Source organism: Thermobia domestica, chromosome 8, assembly GCF_964235325.1.
Source record: "Thermobia domestica chromosome 8, izTheDome1.hap1.1, whole genome shotgun sequence".
In the NCBI taxonomy this organism is placed as follows: Eukaryota; Metazoa; Arthropoda; class Insecta; order Zygentoma; family Lepismatidae; genus Thermobia; species Thermobia domestica.
In genome coordinates, this window is record NC_137461.1 from 251,508,224 (window position 1) to 251,529,077 (window position 20,854).

Below are 20,854 nucleotides of genomic sequence, written 5' to 3' on the forward strand. Positions count from 1 at the left end.
TCTCTCCAATCATTATCTCGGCGCTGGTGAGCAGCGTAACGCCCTCGAGAAGACCAGTCGTAACTCCTTCGGGGTTTGTTGTACCAAGGATCAATTATAGGTGGGGGTTTCGGAACCAACTTCTTAAAGTTTTGAAATTCACTGTCACTGTCAGTGAAGCGATCTTTAAACTCTTCTTCACATATTGCTAAGAATTCTTCTTGTTCTTTACTGCACACAGTTTCCATTACTTCGGTACTTGCACCAGGGACACTGGGGTTTTCTTCTGCGGTCATACCCTCTTTATAATTAGTTCATACGCACGAAAAGTTATCAATTATTTTTTGTATTTTAAAAATAGAAAATATGTCAGCTCTTCAGTGATTTCGGGACTATAACAAGCGAATCAGCATCTGAAAAACAAAAGAAAGTAAAAAATTAGTGCACCAGCTAACAAAGCATTAGTAGGAAGTGATAACTTATTTTATACAGAGTACCTCATCTGCTTGTATGATCGATAGAAGTGCTTACTAGCACAATATACAGAAACATCTATCAAAATTGCAATTTACCAGGCTAATATAGTGTTGTATGGAACTTAAATCTATCGAAGAAAATTGACAAAATCAGCACGTTTTAAAGAGTAACTTTTCATCTTACTTTTCGAAGGCTGGAGGAATCATATTTCAGGAGTTTGGCCACAAACACAATTCTGCAGAATTGGTTATTGTTCATTAATTCGTGTAAATTAAGTCTGAAGGCAATGTTGCTCCATATTGGTACTGTTTATTCATCTATCCCAGCGGCGTATGCTGTTCACATAAAGGAAACAATGTGGAGACCTTAAAGTTATTGGAATCCTTACAGGCATGTAACAAGGGTATATACAATTTTGTTGCTTTCTGTGTGAACAGGATAGCCGGGACAGAGTTAACCATTATGTACAGAAAATATTGCCATCAACAGGAATATGTTCCAGGAATGAACAACTTATGTCAACAACGCGTAAACTCTGAAGATGTTTTTCTTACCCTACTACACATCACATTAGGCTTCATGAAAATCTTCGTCAAAGTATTAAACCGAGATGGGGCAGCTGTCAAGCATCTGAAGACAAAATTTTCAAGCCTAAGTGGCACATAAATACGAACTGTCATGAGGATAGTGAGTTTGAATGCACACTGTCGGACTTAGAAAAGGCAGCACGACAAGCATTCAAGTTAGTGTGTTCTAATTTGCTTGGTAATATCACAGCACCGAATTAGGAAGCTATTGTTAGTGATACGGTGCACTGTTTCCAAACCATGGAATGCTACACGACTCTGAAATTTCATCTTTTGGATTCACATTTTCACCAGGATACTGCAACACTTAAAAAGCGGAACACTGGACGATGAAACAGCACTACTGCTTGCTGAATATTGCTGGTCTATCATCAGAGAGACACTTTCTGATAGATACAAGAAGAAAAGTTCATAGCTATAATTTCCGTAGAAATTTGTGTAAATTTTTGTTTGTGTACGTAAAATGTATGTCTTATGTCTGTGCAACAAAATGTCATGTGACACTACAATATAAATGGTACGTATTAGCAGAAAATGGACTTCACATATCGATTTAGCACTACTAACTTAGTTAAAATAACCTGTTTTCAACTAAAGGACAGAACATTACCTGAAACTTGTACAGTGTAATTAAACATAAGATATTGCGCTGTGAAGATGAGAGAACTTTTCGCAAAACTGTGCAACAGTTTACACCCGTATGCTGAGCAGGCCCGTGAAGAAATTTATGAATTTAGTTCACTTGCGTTCATTCTAAAAAAATTTCGATATCCAAGAAGGTCCTTGCAGTGGGCGACCAACCACAGTAAAAGTGAATGGTATTTTGGCAAAAATCGAGCACGACCGGCATGTAAGCAATTATTACATCGCCTATCACCTAAACATTCATCAACAAACAGTGTTAAATCATTTGGAAAACGCTGTCAAAAAAAAAAAAAAAAAAAAAAAAAAAAAAAAAAAAAAAAAAAATACACGTTTGGATGTCACGGAAATTGTTTCTGAAGATCCTAAATATATGTATATAGGGTGTTCTAAAAAGGGCGCCCACGGACTACAGAATACTATTCTACAAGTCAAAATTTGTGTGTGTGTGATTCGCAGCCGCGGATCCAGGATATGATCAAGGGAGGGGCTACACCATAGTTTGCTGCTTTATCCAGTGTAAAGAAAGTAGGATTCAAACCCATTTTATTCAGTGAATACCTGAGCGTCAAGGGAGAAGCGGCTATAGCCCCTATAGCCTTCCCCTTGGATCCGCACCTGTGTGATTGTATACCTCTCTGTCCTGTCTGGAGGCGCGAACTGCACTATGTGACAAAGTCACAGATAAAGGACCATAAACTAGATCTACCGATCCATCAAATAATTACAACATTAATTATTATGTCTGTTAGGTTCCAACTTAATCTACGATGATGCCACATAGTGAAATTTTTGATTTCCCATAGCGGCTGGAGACCCCGGAGGGTATACCATTATAGAGGATTTTAATTTTATTTTGATCTGTAGAATAGCGCTCTGTTGTTGTGGGCGCCATTTTTACAACACCCAATATCAGGACTCATAGTGGTCTGGTATCTTGTAAATAGTTGAAAAGTGACCACAATCTCATCATGCCCCTTTTTTCCTTTGTCAATTTCTCCATCACCTCTCTCTTTGTTTGTTGTTTTGTTTCATCTTTTGTTCTTTGCTTCTTTTTGAGCTTCCTCCTTTCTTAGGTTTTCTAAGTATGCTTTGTAGTTACGGGAAGCAGACTTAGCAGATGTAAGAAGCTTCTGAATAAGTAGAACCAGTTCTGGCCTATTTCCGAATTTCTTCATCCCAGACACTATATTTAACTTAGCATTGAGAGTTCTCAAAGCCATGAAATATTCACATTCATCACCTACTCTTAAGAAGAACATACACAACATTGAACGGAGCGTTAACTAAAAGACTATTATATGATAGAAGAAAGAATAGACATAGAAGGGTTCTCAACCCCATCTTGAGAAGCTTAAGCATCCACCAACCATTCACTGTGCTTTGGAAAGAATAAAAGCTGACTGATTCACATGTGGCAGCAAGTACTGAAGCTTTCAGAAGAGTAATGAGCAATAAGTTTCTGCCTTCAACGCAAAACATAAATCACATGAAAAATTCACTTTACCTCTTAACTTTTAGTGACGAATTTGTAAAAAATAGTAACTTTTAGTTAGCTATGAGCTGCAATATATATATATATATATATATATATATATATATATATATATATATATATATATATATATATATATATATATATATATATATTACATACATTGTAGAGTCACTTGATGCTATCTTCTTGTACAAAACTTCAATAGTCCTCAACATGATAGCATTAAGTGACTTCTAAAAGAAACAAACAAACGAACAAAAGAAAAAAAAAATGTTTATTGTATTCACATATTAATAGGTTAAGAGCTCTTAACTAGAAGATAAATAACTGGTTGTGGATACGTCATGTACGGGCGCTAAAATACTACTACTACTACTACTACTAATAATAATAATAATGATAATTATATATAAAATTTACAACGTAGTACTATTAGTTGCAACAACTATGTATTGAAGATATGCATCTCACGTAGGAAAATAACGGAGGCCTTCTGTCCTGACGAAAATTATCCACTAGAGCAATTGAAATATAGGCTAAAAAACCACGCAGTGGAGGAACGCTATAGGTCAGTCAGTCTTATTATTATAATAAATGTATTTTCAACTTTGACCTCCAAAGGTTCAATACATTTTAGACAATTTGATATAGTATACACGGTTCCCACTCTCTCTCCCTCTCCCAAAATTTCCAGGACATTTCAAGGACAAATCGCCTATTTTCCAGTACTTCGACACAGGAAGGTATAACAGGATTGCAACTGTAGTTTCAAAACTCACAACAGTGAATTATGAAAAATCTGACATTCATTATTTCTGTAAATTTCAAGGACAGAAATGCATCTTCAAGGACATTTCCAGGATGTTTCCAGGACGAGTAGGAACCCTGAGTATATACAGTGAGTATGAACAGTTTTTTTTTTTTCCTAATCACGTTGTGACTTACATTTTGAGAATACTTCTCTCTTGCTATTTACAGAATCTTCTATATCTTAATTTCTGACATAATTTTTTGTGTGTGTATTTATTGATAACCGAATCTATTTCTTATCCAAACTGACCAGAACAGTACTTATTGCCGATATTGTGTCCTTCATGATAAATGTTTCTAATATTTATATGTAGATTGAACGGTTTTTTTTTTTTCAAGCATTTAGACAAACAGGGGAATGCTAGGATTCCTCTCATATTCTTTGTTTCCGTGTCGAGTAATTCTAATATATTGATAAATATAACGCAACAGATGCTTAAACGAATAAAGAAGGTTAAGTCAATCAAGTTACGGACTGAACGTGTAAAACGATGTTATGAACCACTACAGCTGACAGCAGACACGAAAATCCTTTTCTAACCCAAACAAGGAATACTGTTCTTAACTTTAATCGGAAGCTTCTTATTTCATTAACTGAAAGAAAAGTAGACAACTCTTTTGTTAGGATACAGCAAGGACCATTACATATAACACAAGTAATGTACTACCATGAGCAAAATAAATGACGCGTCTCTTTATTTTGAAGTTTTTTGAAAATATCTCCGTTTTCTTTATATGTTCGAAATTTCGGAAGGTTTCCCCAGCAGGACAGGTTAATAACAAACCCGTTTTTAATATTTGTGTTAGATATTAGCTTAAAATAAAGAAATTAGAAGCAAAAAACATTAAATCGACAGAAATCTCGAGAATTACCAACTCTGCTAAAGTGGGAAATTTTCAAGAACGCGAGGGAATTCTGCATTTCAACACGAAGCAGCGACATCTATGTCATTGAGAGAAGCGTGGATTAGATCTACAAACGAAAATTTTAACGAAATATTTCTAGTATGTCTTATTATATGCATTATCAGCGAACTCCAAATATATGAATCTATGCTAAGTATTAACGTATAGATAGTGCAAATAGTGGAAATTACCTATGGAAAAAGACGAATTGTTAGCCCAATCGTAATGAAAAATCGTCTTTACTGTAGAACAGGTTCAGCTTACGTAAGAGAGCAAATAGCTCAGTTAGGTAAAGCAACAAGTTTGTATACCGAAGGTAGACGGTTCGCATCCCGTGGAAGTACTGTTATCATTTTTATCACTAAGGTTATTTTATTTATTTTTTATTTGGGAAAGAATCAAATTGTAACATATGTGTAAAACTCATGGCGATACCAAAAAAAAAAAAAAAAAAAAAAAGAGAGAGAGAAAATATCGTCGCATTTGCATTAGTGTCTCTAATTTTTGTTTGCAAACAGATTCGTAATTATTTCCCCTGTGCTCACTGATGCATAACGAATGTTTTCCAGTAAATGTTAATTCTAATTTGGAGAATTTTATAGTTTCACAATGTTTCTCACTACATAGTCTTCTATCTACGTGTTTGGATATTTTGATAACAGATTTCCCTATTAAATGTTTAATTTTCTCTATAAATATTTGTCTTAAATTGAAATTGTTTTGAATTTACTACATAAGCAAAGTTGCCCGAAGGAGGGGAGCTCAAGTAATAGATATTCTACGTAAAAGCAACCTATTGTAGAATGATGATGCTTCTTACCTTCAGCACATAATCTTAACGTTAGAGAGTCAGAGAGAGAAAAATCCTGGTTTTTCCTCCTCTATGACCACCCATCTTAAACCTCTACATATCATTGTTCGTCTCACATAATTTCGGCTCTCCAAAGACATTCATATTTATTATTATTATTATTATTATTATTATTATTATTATTATTATTATTATTATTATTAATGAATATGCCACCCTTACATAATGTTGTAACTTTACACATCTTAGTTTAAAGTGCTTTCTTTAGTAATAATTTGAGCAACCACGTCACAAAATTTAAAATGTATGAGGGGGCACGACGTTTTATTTCCCCTCCTCTCTTTTCAGCACCCTCCAACAGAAGGTATATAATTTCTGAGAAGCAGGGCAGACAAAATGAATAAAAAATATATTTAGAGCATCCTTTCCTCCTTCGTGAATGTAATATCACGTAGCATTTTTTATTCTACTGAAGACGACCCTAGGCCGTTATGGTTAGGTAACAAAAGAAATACCTAATATATTTATAGCGCCCCTTATCTGTAATATTACCTCTTCTTTATTTGTTCGAGGCTTCCCTACACAACCAAGGGTGAAAAAAAGAATAGGAAAAGTGTCTAAAGATTACAAAAGACTTTATATTTTGTCAGAAACAAGGCAGTATATACACAACATTGCTTTCGTTAACAAGTGTTTCACCCTTGAGTCGCTTATAAAATTATGCAGAATAACTTTTGCCGATCATTGTTCTAGAGGGATTTGTCCAGGATGGTATGGTGTCGAGCTAATAACGATAAGTATATTTATTTACATCACTGTTAAAGAAATAGCAAACTTTCTGAAAGGAACTTACTTAGGAAACAGATCTTCCTTCTACTTAGCCAGAGCCCACTCTGAAAAATTGTATCTGGCATTCTGAGTGAAAGTTCTATGGGACTATTAGAAAAATATATTCCCGTTTTCACGCTGATGGTAGAATTTCTTAAACAGTTATTGAATTACGTTCGAAGGGTAGGCGTAAATAGCGCCCCCGCAACAATGTGGCGTGGGGACCGCACAAGCTGCAAGGCCAAAAAATATACAGAAAGTACGCAGGAGCGGAGCAGGCCAAATTTTCACACGGGCAAAGTGACTTTTTGGCGCCCTTCCCCTAGTAGTAGCCTATATTTTACATTTTATCATAGTGTTTTTAATAGTTTAAACCAGGAGCGTCATTTCAGATTTTGCTTTGCGGGGGGGGGGGGGGGCAAGACCTCTTGATATAAGTAAAATTTCGCGTTTTTCACTGATTTACTACTATTCTAATGATAAAATCTATATACATCTCAAACTCACGGGGGCAAATGCCCCTCCCTAAATGACGCCCCTGTTTTAAACCCATTTTCAAAAAGAAATCCATTACCTAGGAAAAGTTCACAAAGAATATGGCCCGCTATAAACAATACCAACTCCACCCCCCCCTGGTCTAGTGGCTAGCACGCCTGCCTTCTGTGGTACCGGGTCCAATTCCCGGTGGATTACTGTTGAACGATAAAAGTGGTTCGGATTCCACTATAATTAGTATCCACATCTCCCTTGCCCATTAAGGCATAACCGTGGAACGCTAAACTCAACCAAACAAACAAACAATACTTAATTCCCGGCACTCTTTATTCTACATGCTATCTCTCAATTTTTCGATACAGCCCCCTTAGTACTATGAAACTCTCTTCTTCCATAGTGAAATGGAAAAAGATCATATAATTGCCACTACTTTACAAGAATATAAACCAAAAACGTCAGTAGAAAGCACATTATAAAATTTACTTTTTGAGGCTCGTTTTGGTGCCCCTCTTTCTCTGGCGCCCCGGGCAGTCGCCCGGCCCTTAGTCCGCCCTTGAAAGTACGGACGCATAACTAAGGACTGCGGAGGAGAGGTTAACCTTCATGTTATGCCACTGGTTTGACGTGTTTGAAATGTTCAGTAAGTGATCAGTTGGTGAAATAATTTCGACGGTTACTGATGTTTAAAGTTTAGCTAAGACAAAGCTACCTAATCAAATACATTTGATATCGCGATGTCACAATTTGATTTTTCCTCACATAAAAAAGATAAGAACAATAGTAATAAAAACCCTTACTCGTACTGGGCTCCTAACTAACTAACAACCTAATTCTTACAGACTAGTTGCTCTGACCAACTGAGTTTCGATTTCTTACGCGAAAGAAGTCTGTTATATTAAGAGGCATGCTTTTCATTATCAAACTGTTCGAAGTAATACGAACATGGCTTAAGAACAGAGACGGAACTGAATTACCACTCGATTGACCTTGAGGGCAAATCACCAAAGCGTAGCTATAAACGTAAGTTCAGCATGCATTTCTCTGGAGTTGTGTTCAGTATTCCTATCTGCCAGTCATGCTTGTTCGTAGGAGTAATATGTTACAAACCTAACCTTTCGATAAAGCACAATGACAGAGAATCAAAATTAATGAATTCTTGCCCTTGTGAACTTGGGATACCACCATGTGCAATAAAACTGTCGCGTCTTCTGAAGTGATATTTTATCGAAAATAACTCGTTTTCCTTTATATATCCGAAGTTTTTGAGGGTTTCAAAATGAGGAAACGTTACTGACAAACAAGGACGCATTTAGGGGTGGGTCCAGGTGGTCCGGACTCCCCTATGAAATCCCAACTTCTCTGTAAATTTAGCCTAAATTTAAGGATTATCTTTTAAATTTTATTATAATTTATCCTAACATTGAAGTCGGACTTCTCCCGAAACAAATTACTGCATACGTGCCTGCTGACAATTTTCAATATATTCCTTAAATAAGTAAAATAACTAAATTAGGAGCAAAAAGCTTCAACACGGGCTAACTTTTGTCCACTGCCAATATTGTTAGAAGGGATATTAATAGCAAAAACTGCTAGGCAATGCTGAACCTTGGAACTTCACTCCGAACAGCAAGCTTATTATTGAGAACTACATATGAAACATTTTATCAAAACTTATCTAGCTTTTACCTGGCATGAAATTATTATATACACCAAAATTCACTCTCCTAAAATGTGTATCTAAACATTGCTCTACGTATCTACGAAGCAATGAAAATTATTTATCGAAATATGTGAGCAGGGAATTCTAACAGCCAGCCATTTTATTTAAATCGTAGTAAACCCTGTAACCGGGCGTTAACGTGAAGACAAAGCTTGGTCCATTGGTAAAGTGTTGGAAGAATATAAACTCAATGTTCGTAGGTTCGAATCTATCCACTCACCAGAACATTTTGTTCTTATGTGTAACGATAAAATAAGAAAGAAAAAATGTATAACCGTTAAGACAAAACTTCAACCAAGTCTGAAGAGAACAATACTAAAATAGTAATACAATGACGTCAACCAAAAATTATGTCATGTAGCGTTTGGACGAAATTACAGCTGTTAACAATTGCAGAAATAAAAACAGGCTGTAATGCAGTCTAGACTTCTGAATGCATTTACTTCCTGAAAACTTCCGTCTCGTCATTGGTATGCCGTTAATCATTGTAAAACCTTTCAATTGGAAGTGAAATGACACAAACTAAAACAGTTTTAAATCAATAAATGTCTATGTGTAAAAGTAGGTGTCTTTTATCTGTAGTTCTGAGTTCCTTTTACTTTGAAGTGACAAATGAGAGAAGAAAGTATGGTGTTCGAAAAAAAAATCAAATTTGAGATTTCAACGAATTTACACGTATTATAGCCCCTAACATCGAAAAAGTTATTTTTCGATACATGTCCATCAGTTCGTCCGTCCGTTCGCTACACTTTTCTGTGCACTCGCCTAGAAGCCATACCTGAAGCCATACCTCGCCTAGAAGCCATACTTGAACATACCGTAAATTAGTTGAAAAATTTACGGTATGTTCAACTTATCTGCACCAAATTTTAGTTTAAGATTTTCATAGTATTTCCTATAGTTTTTTTTTATTTCCCTCCTACTCCCAAAACAAGGGTAGTTTCCTGTACGATGAAAATAAAAAAAAGATATTTTCTCATAACTGGCTCTAACGATCTTGTTTTCTTTCTTTTTTTATAAATCAATATTTAATTAGCAACCCTATTTTGTGGTATAAGGCATTTATCTGAGAAAAATCTACAAGGGGTAGTTTATACTAAGGGGGTGAGTTTTTTCTCAGTGATTTTCTCAAAATGGACTCAAATGTTTTCGTTCATATTTCATAAATAAAGATTTCATTAATAACTTATCAATATGGCATAACTCGTTTGTCCTAAAAAAAATGCGAGGGGTAGTTTATTCTTGGTGGAGTGTTGTCTGGGCGATTTTCTCAAAAACGACTCAAAAGAGTTTATTCATATTTCAAAAATAAATATTTCGTTAATAACCGAACAATATGGCAAAACTCGTTTGTCCTAAAAAATATGCGAGGGGTAGTTTACTCTTGGGGTGTTTTTCCTCCAAGGTTTTCTCAAAAATGAGTCAAGCAATTTTGTTCGTACTCAGAAATAAATATTTCATTAAAAACCTAGTAATATGGAATAACTCGCTTACCCTGAAAGAATCCTCAAGAGTTATTTTTCCCTCACGATTTTCTCAAAAATTACTCGGACAATTTTATTGATAATTCATAAATAAGTATTTCATTAATAACCCTATACTTTAGTATAAGTCATTTCTATGAAAAACAATTACAACGGATAGTTTATTTTTGGGGTCAAGGTTTTTTCCCCGACAATTTTCTCGAACGACAGGCGATTTTGTTCAAATTTCGCAAATAAATATTTCATTAATAACCAAAAGTATATCTTAACTCATTGTTCGAAACAATTCACAAGAGGTAGGTTTCTCCTGACGTGTTCTTTTTGAACGACTTTCCCAAAGTGACTCATTTGATTTTTTTCATATTTCATAAACAATGATTGCATTAATTGGTCTATTATATGTCTAATGAAAATGTGCTCAAAGTGTGAGTTAGTTTTGTAGTATGGATTTTCTTCAATCGAAGTTTTTTATTCGATAATCTGACATTCGATGTATTTGAATAATACGATAATTTTATTCCTATTATCCAAATACACACTTCAGTAACAACTGCGGCCTAACACAGTTAAGAAATTGAATTGAAAAAGTTTAGTGCGGTGGCCCTGTAATTGAATATTTTTTGAGAAACTCCCTTGCTTTTTGTGGTAAACTCAGGCTTTTCTTTTTCGAGCGACAAAAGAGAGAAGAAAATATAGTGATTGTGAAAATAATATCAAATTCAGATTTCAACGGATTTACATGTTTCATGGCGTCTACATACCGAAAATGTGACTTTTCGACACCCGTCCTTCCGGTCCGTCCGTTCGGCACACTTTTATATGCACTCGCCTAGAGGCCATACCGTTCAACTTATCTACACCAAATTTTAAACTTAGGGTTTACTTAGTATTCTTACAGGAGCTTTTCCATTTTTTCCTACCACCTAAAATAAGTGTGGTTTACAAACAGCCGAAAATCGAAAAACGCTATTTTCTCAAAAATGGTTTTAACAATTTTGTTTATTTTTCATTAATCAATATTTAATTAACAACCCTATATTGCAGTATCAGATATTTCTCTTAGAAACATTTACGAGGGGTAGTTTATTCTTGGAGGTGACTTTTTCTCGACGATTTTCTCAGAAAAGATCCTGGCGAATTTTGTACACACTTCATAAATAAATATTTGACCTTACAACATGGTATAAGTCAATTGACCTGAAAAATATATGAGTAGTAGTTTATTCTTGGACTTGAATTTATTCCCAGTGAGTTTCTCAAACACGACCAGTTGGCAACCCTGTATCTCGACAACGAAGCTGAATTCGAAAACTGCAAGAGGACCATTTGTCTCCTTTTGATGTCACGAATCACCTCCCGAAGTTTGTGGACATCTTTCAGGTTCACCCTTAATGAAGCTTCTTTTCGAAAAGTTAACTATTAACTTTAGGCATTGTTTATCTTTTTTTAAATCACAAATGTCGTTATTAATTTTAAGGCAGAGAACTACTTCTGAGAGAATAGATCTTGAAAAATAATTTTAAAACTTAGACTTTTGTTTTCAAGACATTCCAGACAAGACGAGACATTTTACAAGCTATCTCGTGTCCAAAACATTTGCCTTGTATTATCTTGGATGTCACAAAGCGCGTCTTGTCTCTTTCTCGAGACATGTCTTATCTCGTGCGCATTCGTTAACACTTGGGAAGGATTATCTTTCTACTCAAAGCATTGTTTTTATAATGGTTGCATATTTATGATAATTGCTGTCCACATAAATTACAGTCCTTTCAGTTGAATTAATTTTTATTATTATTATTATTATTGAAATTGCAATATCTAGTTTAACGTTGGACGATTATGCACCTACGCTAAGGGAGAATGATGATGAATGAAATGGTGAAATGAAGAAAGTGGGAGGAAAATGGAAAATCTCAAGAAAACACATACCCATGCACACGGTATTTGTCCACCTCAAATTTCACTTGGCACGAAGTGGAATCGAGCCACGGACCCCCTGCACCAAAGGTCCCTGCAATGCTTTATTATTATTATTATTATTATTATTATTATTATTATTATTATTATTATTATTATTATTAATAATAATAATAATAATAATAATAATAATAATAATTGAAGCGAGCTTAACGAGTTTCAACCGTACGACTCAACCAACGTTTGGGTGCCTGTTCGTTCGTCTGCTCCTCTCATAAAAGACATTTCATTTTAATGAAACTAGTAAGTGCCTTCTTTTAGCTCTGCGAAGTAACTATTGCTTGGAATATGAATCTGCAAAACATAAGAGGTAAAATTAACCAAATGGTGCAAGTTTCCACTTATATATACAAAACAATTTTGCAATATCAACTACGTGAATCTTGTCCCATAAAGAAGCCGAAACCCCTACACCGAAGAGCCCTCCGAGATTTGATCATTATCCACACGGACTGAAATTGTCATTTGAAGCCAAGACTTTAATATGAAGCCAATAATTTCTTTAAAATAGACGGAAAATTCGGAAGTTATAAGCATTTTCATATTTTTGCCTTTTCCCATAAGGGAGCCGTAGCCCCCTATACTGAAGACCCCCCCGGAGATTTGATCATTGTCCACTCGGACTGAGTTTGTCATTTGGATTCAATACTTTAATACGAAGCAAAATATTTCTTTAAAATAGACGAAAAATTCGAAAGTTATAAACATGTTAATAATTTTGCCTTTTCTCATAAGGGGGCCGTATTAGCCTACACTGAAGAGTTCCACGAGATTTGATCATTGACCACTTGGACTGAAATTCTCATTTGAAACCAAAACTTTAATATGAATCCAAAAATTAAACTTTTACATCAATTTAAACTGACTGGGTTCCGGTTCCCCCCACTATTGTTTAGTTTAGTTAAGTAGTAATTTGTGACAGCTTCACATCATCAAAAGAATGTTTCACTTCCCCTCCCCTCCCCCAGGAGTTCGTGCTGGATCCACCACTGGAATCAATAGACACTCTTCCTATTCTTTTTGTCACCCTTGATTGTGTAGGGGCTCCCTCGTACAAATAAAGAAGCGGTAATATTACAATCAAGGGGCGCTATATATTAGGTATTTTTTTAGTTACCTACCCCTAACCGCACAAGGCCATCTTTCGTAGAATAAAAAATATTACGTGATATTCCAATCATGAAAGGGGAGAGAATGCTGTAAATATATTTCTTATTCATTTTGTCTGTCCTGCTTATCAAAAATTACTTTCTGTTGGAAGGCTACTGAAATGAGAGGGGCAAAATAAAAAGTCGTACCCCCTCCTACATGGTTGCTCAAATAAGTACTAAAGAAAGCATTTTAAACTAAGATATTTAAGATTTAAACTAGGAAACTAAGATATCCTACATTATGTAAGGATGGCATATTCAGGATTATTATTATTATTATTATTATTTTATTATTATTATTATTATTATTATTATTATTATTATTATTATTATTTGAATGTTTTTGGAGCACCGAAATTTTGTGAGACGAACAATGATATGTAGAGGTTTAAGATGGGTGGTCATAGAGGAGGAAAAACCAGGATTTTTCTCTGTCTGACTCTCTAACGTAAAGATTATGTGCTGAAGGTAAGAAGCATCATCATTCTACAATAGGTTGCTTTTACGTAGAATATCAATTACTTGAGTTCTCCTCCTTCGGTCTACTTATCTTATGTAGTAAATTCAAAACAATTTCAATTCAATACAAATACATTGTAAAACTTTTCCGTAATTAAACATCTAGGGAAAATTAAACATTTAATAGGGAAATCTGTTATCAAAATATCCAAACACGTAGATAGAAGACAATCTAGTGAGAAATATTGTGAAACTTTATAAAATTCTCCAAATTAGAATTAACATTTACTGAGAAACATTCGTTATGCGCCAGCGAGCATATGGTGAGCAGTGAGCACAGGGGAAATAATTACGAAACTGTTTGCAAACAAAATTAGGGACGCTAATGCAAGTGCGACAACAGCATTTTTCCTTTTTTTGGTATCGTCATGAGTTTTACACATACGTTACAATTTGATTCTTTCCCAAATAAAAAAAATTAAAAAAATAACCGTAGTGTAGTGATAAAAATTATAACGGCACTTCCACGGGATCGAACCCGCTACCTTCAGCATACAGACTCATTGCTTTAACTAACTGAGCTATTTGTTTTTTTTTACGTGAACCTGTTAGGTAAACCTGTTCCGGTAAAGACGATATTTCATTACGATCGTCCTACCAATTCGTCCTTTTCCATAGATAATTTCCACTATTTGCTCTATCTTTATGTTAATACTTAGCATAGATTCATATATTTGGAGTTTGCAGATAATGCATATAATAAGACATACTAGAAATATTCGTTAAAAGTTTAGTTTGTAGATTTAATCCACATTTCTCTCAATGACATAGATGTCGCTGCTTCGTGTTGAAATGCAGAATTCCCTCGTGTTCTTGAAAATTTCCCACTTTAGCAGAGTTGGTAATTCTCGAGATTTCTGTCGATTTAATGTTTTTTGCTTCTAATTTCTTTATTTTAAGCTAATATCTAACACAAATATTAAAAACGGGTTTGCTATTAACCTGTCCTGCTGGGGAAACCTTCCGAAATTTCGAACATATAAAGAAAACGGAGATATTTTCAAAAAACTTCAAAATAAAGAGACGCGTCATTTATTTTGCTCATGGTAGTACCTTACATTACTATTATCATTACTAGTAAAGTACTTACAACTTTCACTCAAAATATTATCCACTATTAACGCATAGAAACCCTTTTCAGATGGAGCGTTTCGACTAGCCACAGCGGATGATTCAGGTTCAAAAATCCTGTGAAAGACAAGTGCATTAGTTAAAGAAATAATATCTATACAATATAGCTTTATATAGATACATACATACATATAATATCTTACTGATTACAACGATTACTTCACCAACTGATAAACTGCTCCACACCAACGAAGTTTCAGAATTCGTCTTATTAAAAATCAGGAATTATTATAGTCTTGTTAGTATACTAGTTCACCCTGCAGGCAACGGACAGCAAGCGCGACTCAGTACAAGAGATTAAGGCAGCGTTTCCCAACCTTTTTCAAGTTGCGGCACACTACAGGTGTAACGAATTCTCGCGGCACACCCATATACTATTATTATTTGTAAATATAAAATACCGTGGTATTTTTATGTGATTACTGATCTCCTTCTTACAGAGAAGAAAGCTCGATCACTGATTTTCCCCCGTGGTAAATCATTATGCTTATTTTTCATTCTAATTTTAAAATAGAAAACAATTGCAATGAAATATAGGTGATTTCTTTTTAAAAATCCACTTTCTCTTTCGAAAACTGTATCTAACCTTTCACTAAAAGGGAAGATCACTAAATAACGAACAAATAAAAAAATCTCCTATACTTTTAAAACACAAATGTAGGTAATTTGAATGCATGTTTTCTTTGTTGAATTTATTGAATGATATGTTAAAATTGTTAAAATTTCAAGTTACGAAATAGTCTGTAACAATAAAGAAGCAATAATGCTCATGACAATGATAAATACGTTTTTTAACATTAAAAATGTACAGAAAAGTAACACAGTATGAAACTTAAAATTGTAGATTTATAGTAGAGTAGAAGTTCATAGTAATGTGAAATACAAATATACATTTTCCCCTATGTCTTGCAATTTGGTTTCTATAGAATAATTTGTTTCGATTTCATCGCGGCACACCGGTTGGGAAACGCTGGATTAAGGATTAGAATCGCAATGGGGAACTCAACTTTCGCCTGACTCATAACTTTAACAAAAATAGGGTCCATTGACACTATGAATGTGTTATACTGGAAAAATATTAATTGACGTATGCAACTCAATATTTGTGTAATGACATATAATTACTCAGTCCTTATACAGGGTGTTACTAAAATTTTGGAAATAGATTTCTCACGTCAAAATAAGAAAGAAAAAAAAAAGTTCATATGGATATGTGGTCGGAAGTGCATAGTTTTGTAGTTATAGGGTGCCGAAAACGTGAAAAAAATGAACTTCAAAGGTCCACAGTTCCACTACTATAGGACCGATTGTGGTCGGGTTAAGATACCACTGACGAACTAGTATATGAACTATCCAAATATACATCTTTCAGAACCTCCGGTACTTGCACTATCATTTTTAGAGAAGCTATTTAGGAGTACTTGATCACTCTACACCCACCTCTAAAAATGGGTGCAAGTACGGGAGCATTCTTACGTTTTCGGCACCTTATAACTCCAAAACTATCCACTTTTGAGCACAGGTCCATATGAACGTTTTTTTTATTTTTATGTGAGGAATTTGTTACCAAAATATTGACACATTTTTAAAACATTCTATATAGGTAGTACCCTAATTCTATCTATCGCTTTATTCAAGTTTTCCAATTTTTAGTTCTTCACGCCCTTCTAACTTTAATATTAGCTGAAATGTCGGTTCTTCACAAAAGAAAATGTGTATAAGAAACATGTGTATCTTCTTTTCCTTTTAATATACGCATTTATAAAGGTATAAGTTCTGTCACTTTTTCACCCACCACCTTCGAACATCGATATGTCACCTATGACGCACCTGGAAGATCAAAAATAGTCCCCATCAACATCGACGACCTTCTGCTAACGTTCTGGAAGGCCATAGATTTCATCGCGGTAGAACTTGGTGGCCCGTGAAGCGAAGAAGGTATCAAGTGCATTTTTCACTTCTACTAGGGATTTGAACCGGCGTCCTCTAAGGTGATTGTCCAAGGAATGGAACAAGTGATAATAGGCCGGTGCAATGTCCAGGGAGTATGGCGGATGCAAGTTTCCCATCCACAGCGTAAAATGGTGTCCCAGGTCATCCTAGCCACGTGGGGCTTAGTGTTGTCCTGTAACAGGAGGACCCCTTTGCGATTCAGAAGTGCTGGTCCCAAAGTTTTGAGTTTTTCTTGAACACGGCTCAACTGCTGACAGTATATAGTTGTATTGTTGCTCTGACCAGCTGGTACCAGTTCCCGATACACGATGCCGCGAGCAGTACACCAAACACACAGGAGGACCTTCTTCTGGTACAGTGCTGGTTTCAGCTGTTTTGGAACCAGTTCATGGAATGTTAACTAATGATGACGGCGCCGTGGAGCTTCGTACAGGACCCACTTCTCATGACATGTCAATACCCTGTCCAGAAATGACTCCTTCCTCAGACGAGACAACAAAGAAACATATATGTCTACTGGTATTGCCTTTTGGTCTGGAATCAAATCATGTGGGACACATCGACCCAACTTGTAGTGTTTCCCAAGTTGATGGAGGTGCTGCCGAATGGTTTCTCCACTCACACTGAATTGTAGTCCCAATTCTTCAAATGTCTGGCCACTGTTCGTCTCAAATGCTGCCTGAAGATCTTCATTTTGTACATGTGTTGGTCTTCCGGCACGAGGTGCGTCTTCGAGTGTTTCGTCACCGTCCTTAATCTTGTTAAACCACAACTGCACTGTCAGCGTAGTCACGACACCCTCACCAAAGCCCTGGCATATCTTCCGCCTCGCTGCATCGGCGTTTGACTCGTAAAGCATACATACCCTTACGACGCTCTGTGGAGGTCATATACCCACACCAACAACTGACCTTCGCCTTATCTCCATTCACATTCAACTCACGGTTTGAGGGCCAATTGAACACAGACCTCCATAAAAAGCGAGAGAACTTTCTTGGTTAGCTTTATAAATGAAAATTCACTATTAAAACCCCATAATATACACCATTTTATGGAGAAATTTCGAGCCCTTCTAATCCCATAGGATGTCCTTTACTCAAAGTGACATGATAAAAGCCCAACTTGAGATAGGTACTAAATAAATTCCGTTTAAAACTCTTCAGTCGTTTTCCCATGAGAACGAACTACGGAAACAATCAGAAACAAGGAACAACGTTAATTTCAATATGAAGAAATAACTTATAGAAAATGCCACTAACCCCCCCCCCCCCTTTTTTTTTAAAAAAAAACGGAAATTTTCTAAAGCTGCGAGAGTTCCCTTGAGATACTGTATTTTGGCATAAATTCTAAACCCCCTCTACACCTTTCAGGATTATCATCATTATAATTAAGTATTCTGTCTGTCGACAGGTCCTGGGATTACAAGGAGTGTCCCGTTTTTCATATTCTTAGGTTCGTATCTGAAATTGTTTCTTCCATGTTTCTCGATCTTCAGTTTCGTCTTTCAACTCCCAATATATATATATATATTTTCCAGGTCATTCCTACTCCTTGCTAACCTTCCATCATTCCCTCCATGGCGTTATGGAGACTTATTTATTCGCAAGATGTGTCAAATCTGATTGGCCTTCTTTCGAAGAATTCTGGCTAAAAGCGCCCTCTTCTCTTCTGCTGTTAAGCTCTCTGTCCGTTTTATCTTTTCTATCACCACCTTGAAACTTCTCTAAAATAGTTCTCGAACTTCCGTAATGTCGAAGTCTCCGAACCATACAGTTCAGTACTCCACATATAGCACTTGCCCAGCTTCTTCTTTAGTTCAGTGTTACACTTGCTAGTTAGGGATGTTCTTTTCTTGTTAATAGCTACGGCAATTCTTGAACTGATCTCTTTGGTGCAGTAAATGTCTCTTCGTCAAAAAATAAGTTCCCAGATATTTGAAATGATCAACCTCTTCCAATTCTCTTTGTTCTACTCTGATCCACAAACTATCCTCACGCTTTTAGGCTTTTCGATGCTGATTTCAGTTCCATGCTGTTTCCTAGTGTTCACTGTTTTATCCATAATCTCCTCTAGTCGTTCTATGCTTCTAGCTATAACAAAAGTGTCATCTGTATACCTCACCTTGTTGATGATCTTTCAACTTCTAATTTCATTAAGTATTCACTGAAAACGTTGGATAGCTGGCGTGACATAAGATACTTATCTGACTCCTTTTCCAATTACTACATTATTAGTTTTTTTCTTGATTCAGATGCAGCTTTACTTTTTGTACGTGCAAATGTTGCGAACGAGCCTACGATCCCTACAGTTGACCCGGATTTCTGCACAAACACAACGCTTCCGTTACGCCAAGAACTCGTTCTGATATAATGCTCATCAACACAATAGCATCTCTGGTGCCGCCTTCTTTCCGGAATCCAAATTGATATTTGTCTATAATGTTTCCTGTGTTGAAAATGAGACTAATGATCGCACTTCTTTGGTTGCTTTTTCTTACGTAATGAATTGTAACACACACAAAATATTTTGGTCGCTCACCATTCAAGTGGATCTTGTTAATAAGTCAGTACTTTTACTGAATTATCTCCTTTACCTTGAGCAAATCTGTCGGTATGTTGTCCCCAATAGCCGCCTTCCTTTGCATCTCTTTGATGGTCGTTTTTACTTCACTTTTCATATAGCAGATCTTTCATCTTATCACCCTCTTCTTCGGCTTCGATCGCAAATCTCTTGGGTGGTTCTTCTGGTCATATAGATCTTTTATGTATTTTTCCCAGATCTCATGAACTCCCTGATGGTTTAAGATACGTGACCCTGCTGATCTTCAGTTCCAAACGTGCGTATATTATTGTTAGTTTTCCTTTCGAATTCCTGTGTTCCGTGATACACCAGATCATATCTGCCGCTATTTCTTCGCGTATCTCTTCCATGTACACTCATGTCTAAAATGATTGTCGCATATCTATCACTGTCTTCTTGTAAGAATATAATTTGATAATGATTTTGCAGGGTACTTTTAATACTGATATTATGTGTATAATCGGGAAATGTATATTTGTGGTAAATTTCATAGAAAAAGAATTATAAACACGAAAATTAGAATGAGTAAAACAAAATGTTGCTAAATGGACAAGAAAGTTTTACTTTTGTTTTATTGTTCTTATTTACTGCTCTTTTGACATGAAATTTACCACATACATGTCTTTGCCGATTATACAGATACTAACATTATAAGAAATACCGGTCGGATTCGTTATCAAATTATACTCTTAGAAAAACATATTTATAGACATGCGACAATAATTTTGGACATGAGTGTACTTCTCTCTGGCTCTGTCAGTTTCTCTTCTCAATTCACTATTCAGCCTCCGTTGTTTTTACCCTTCTGCATTTCTCAATCTTCTTAAGTATCGCTTCGAGTACCTACGGCTTTCTTAGTGGTTTTTCCATATTGCCAATGTTGTTGTTGACGCCCTTTAATAAAAGTAATACGATAAAAGATCAGCTCGAGGTAAGTACTAACGATATTTCAGAATTCATTTCAAGTGGTTGAACCATTTTCCCGTGATGTGATCTCACCAAGAATGCTTTCATTTATATATATAATTTCAAATCTATCTTTGCACATAGACCGTTGAGAGGAGGCTTATATTGCTTGCTGTTAGCTTGGTGCCGGAAATAAGCACCAGTAGATATTACTCCCACTATTCTTATCTCCGAGAATATAGTATTACTAGTCAACTCAACATATAATAAGAGAAAAGTTGTAGTTTTAATGTACCACGGCCATACTATTTATGCTAAATGAGACATCCTAAATGAAATGGAATAATTAAAAAAATGAAAAGTGCAGCCAGAGGGAAGGTAAACCAACATATGAGATGCT

At 35.6% G+C, this 20,854-nt stretch overlaps 1 protein-coding gene across 1 annotated transcript in view; it reads right to left on the reverse strand.

The window, feature by feature from the left end:
* Positions 1-316: 316 nt before the first annotated feature.
* Positions 317-20,854, reverse strand: part of LOC145693537 (protein cereblon-like) — a 41,199-nt gene continuing 20,661 nt past the window's right edge. The window contains exons 4-5 of the mRNA XM_081769616.1: positions 14,975-15,072; positions 317-392 (exon numbers count right to left, since the gene is read on the reverse strand). Coding sequence (XP_081625742.1) covers positions 349-392; positions 14,975-15,072 — 142 coding nt within the window. The 3' untranslated portion in view covers positions 317-348. The remainder of the gene's footprint in view (positions 393-14,974; positions 15,073-20,854) is intronic.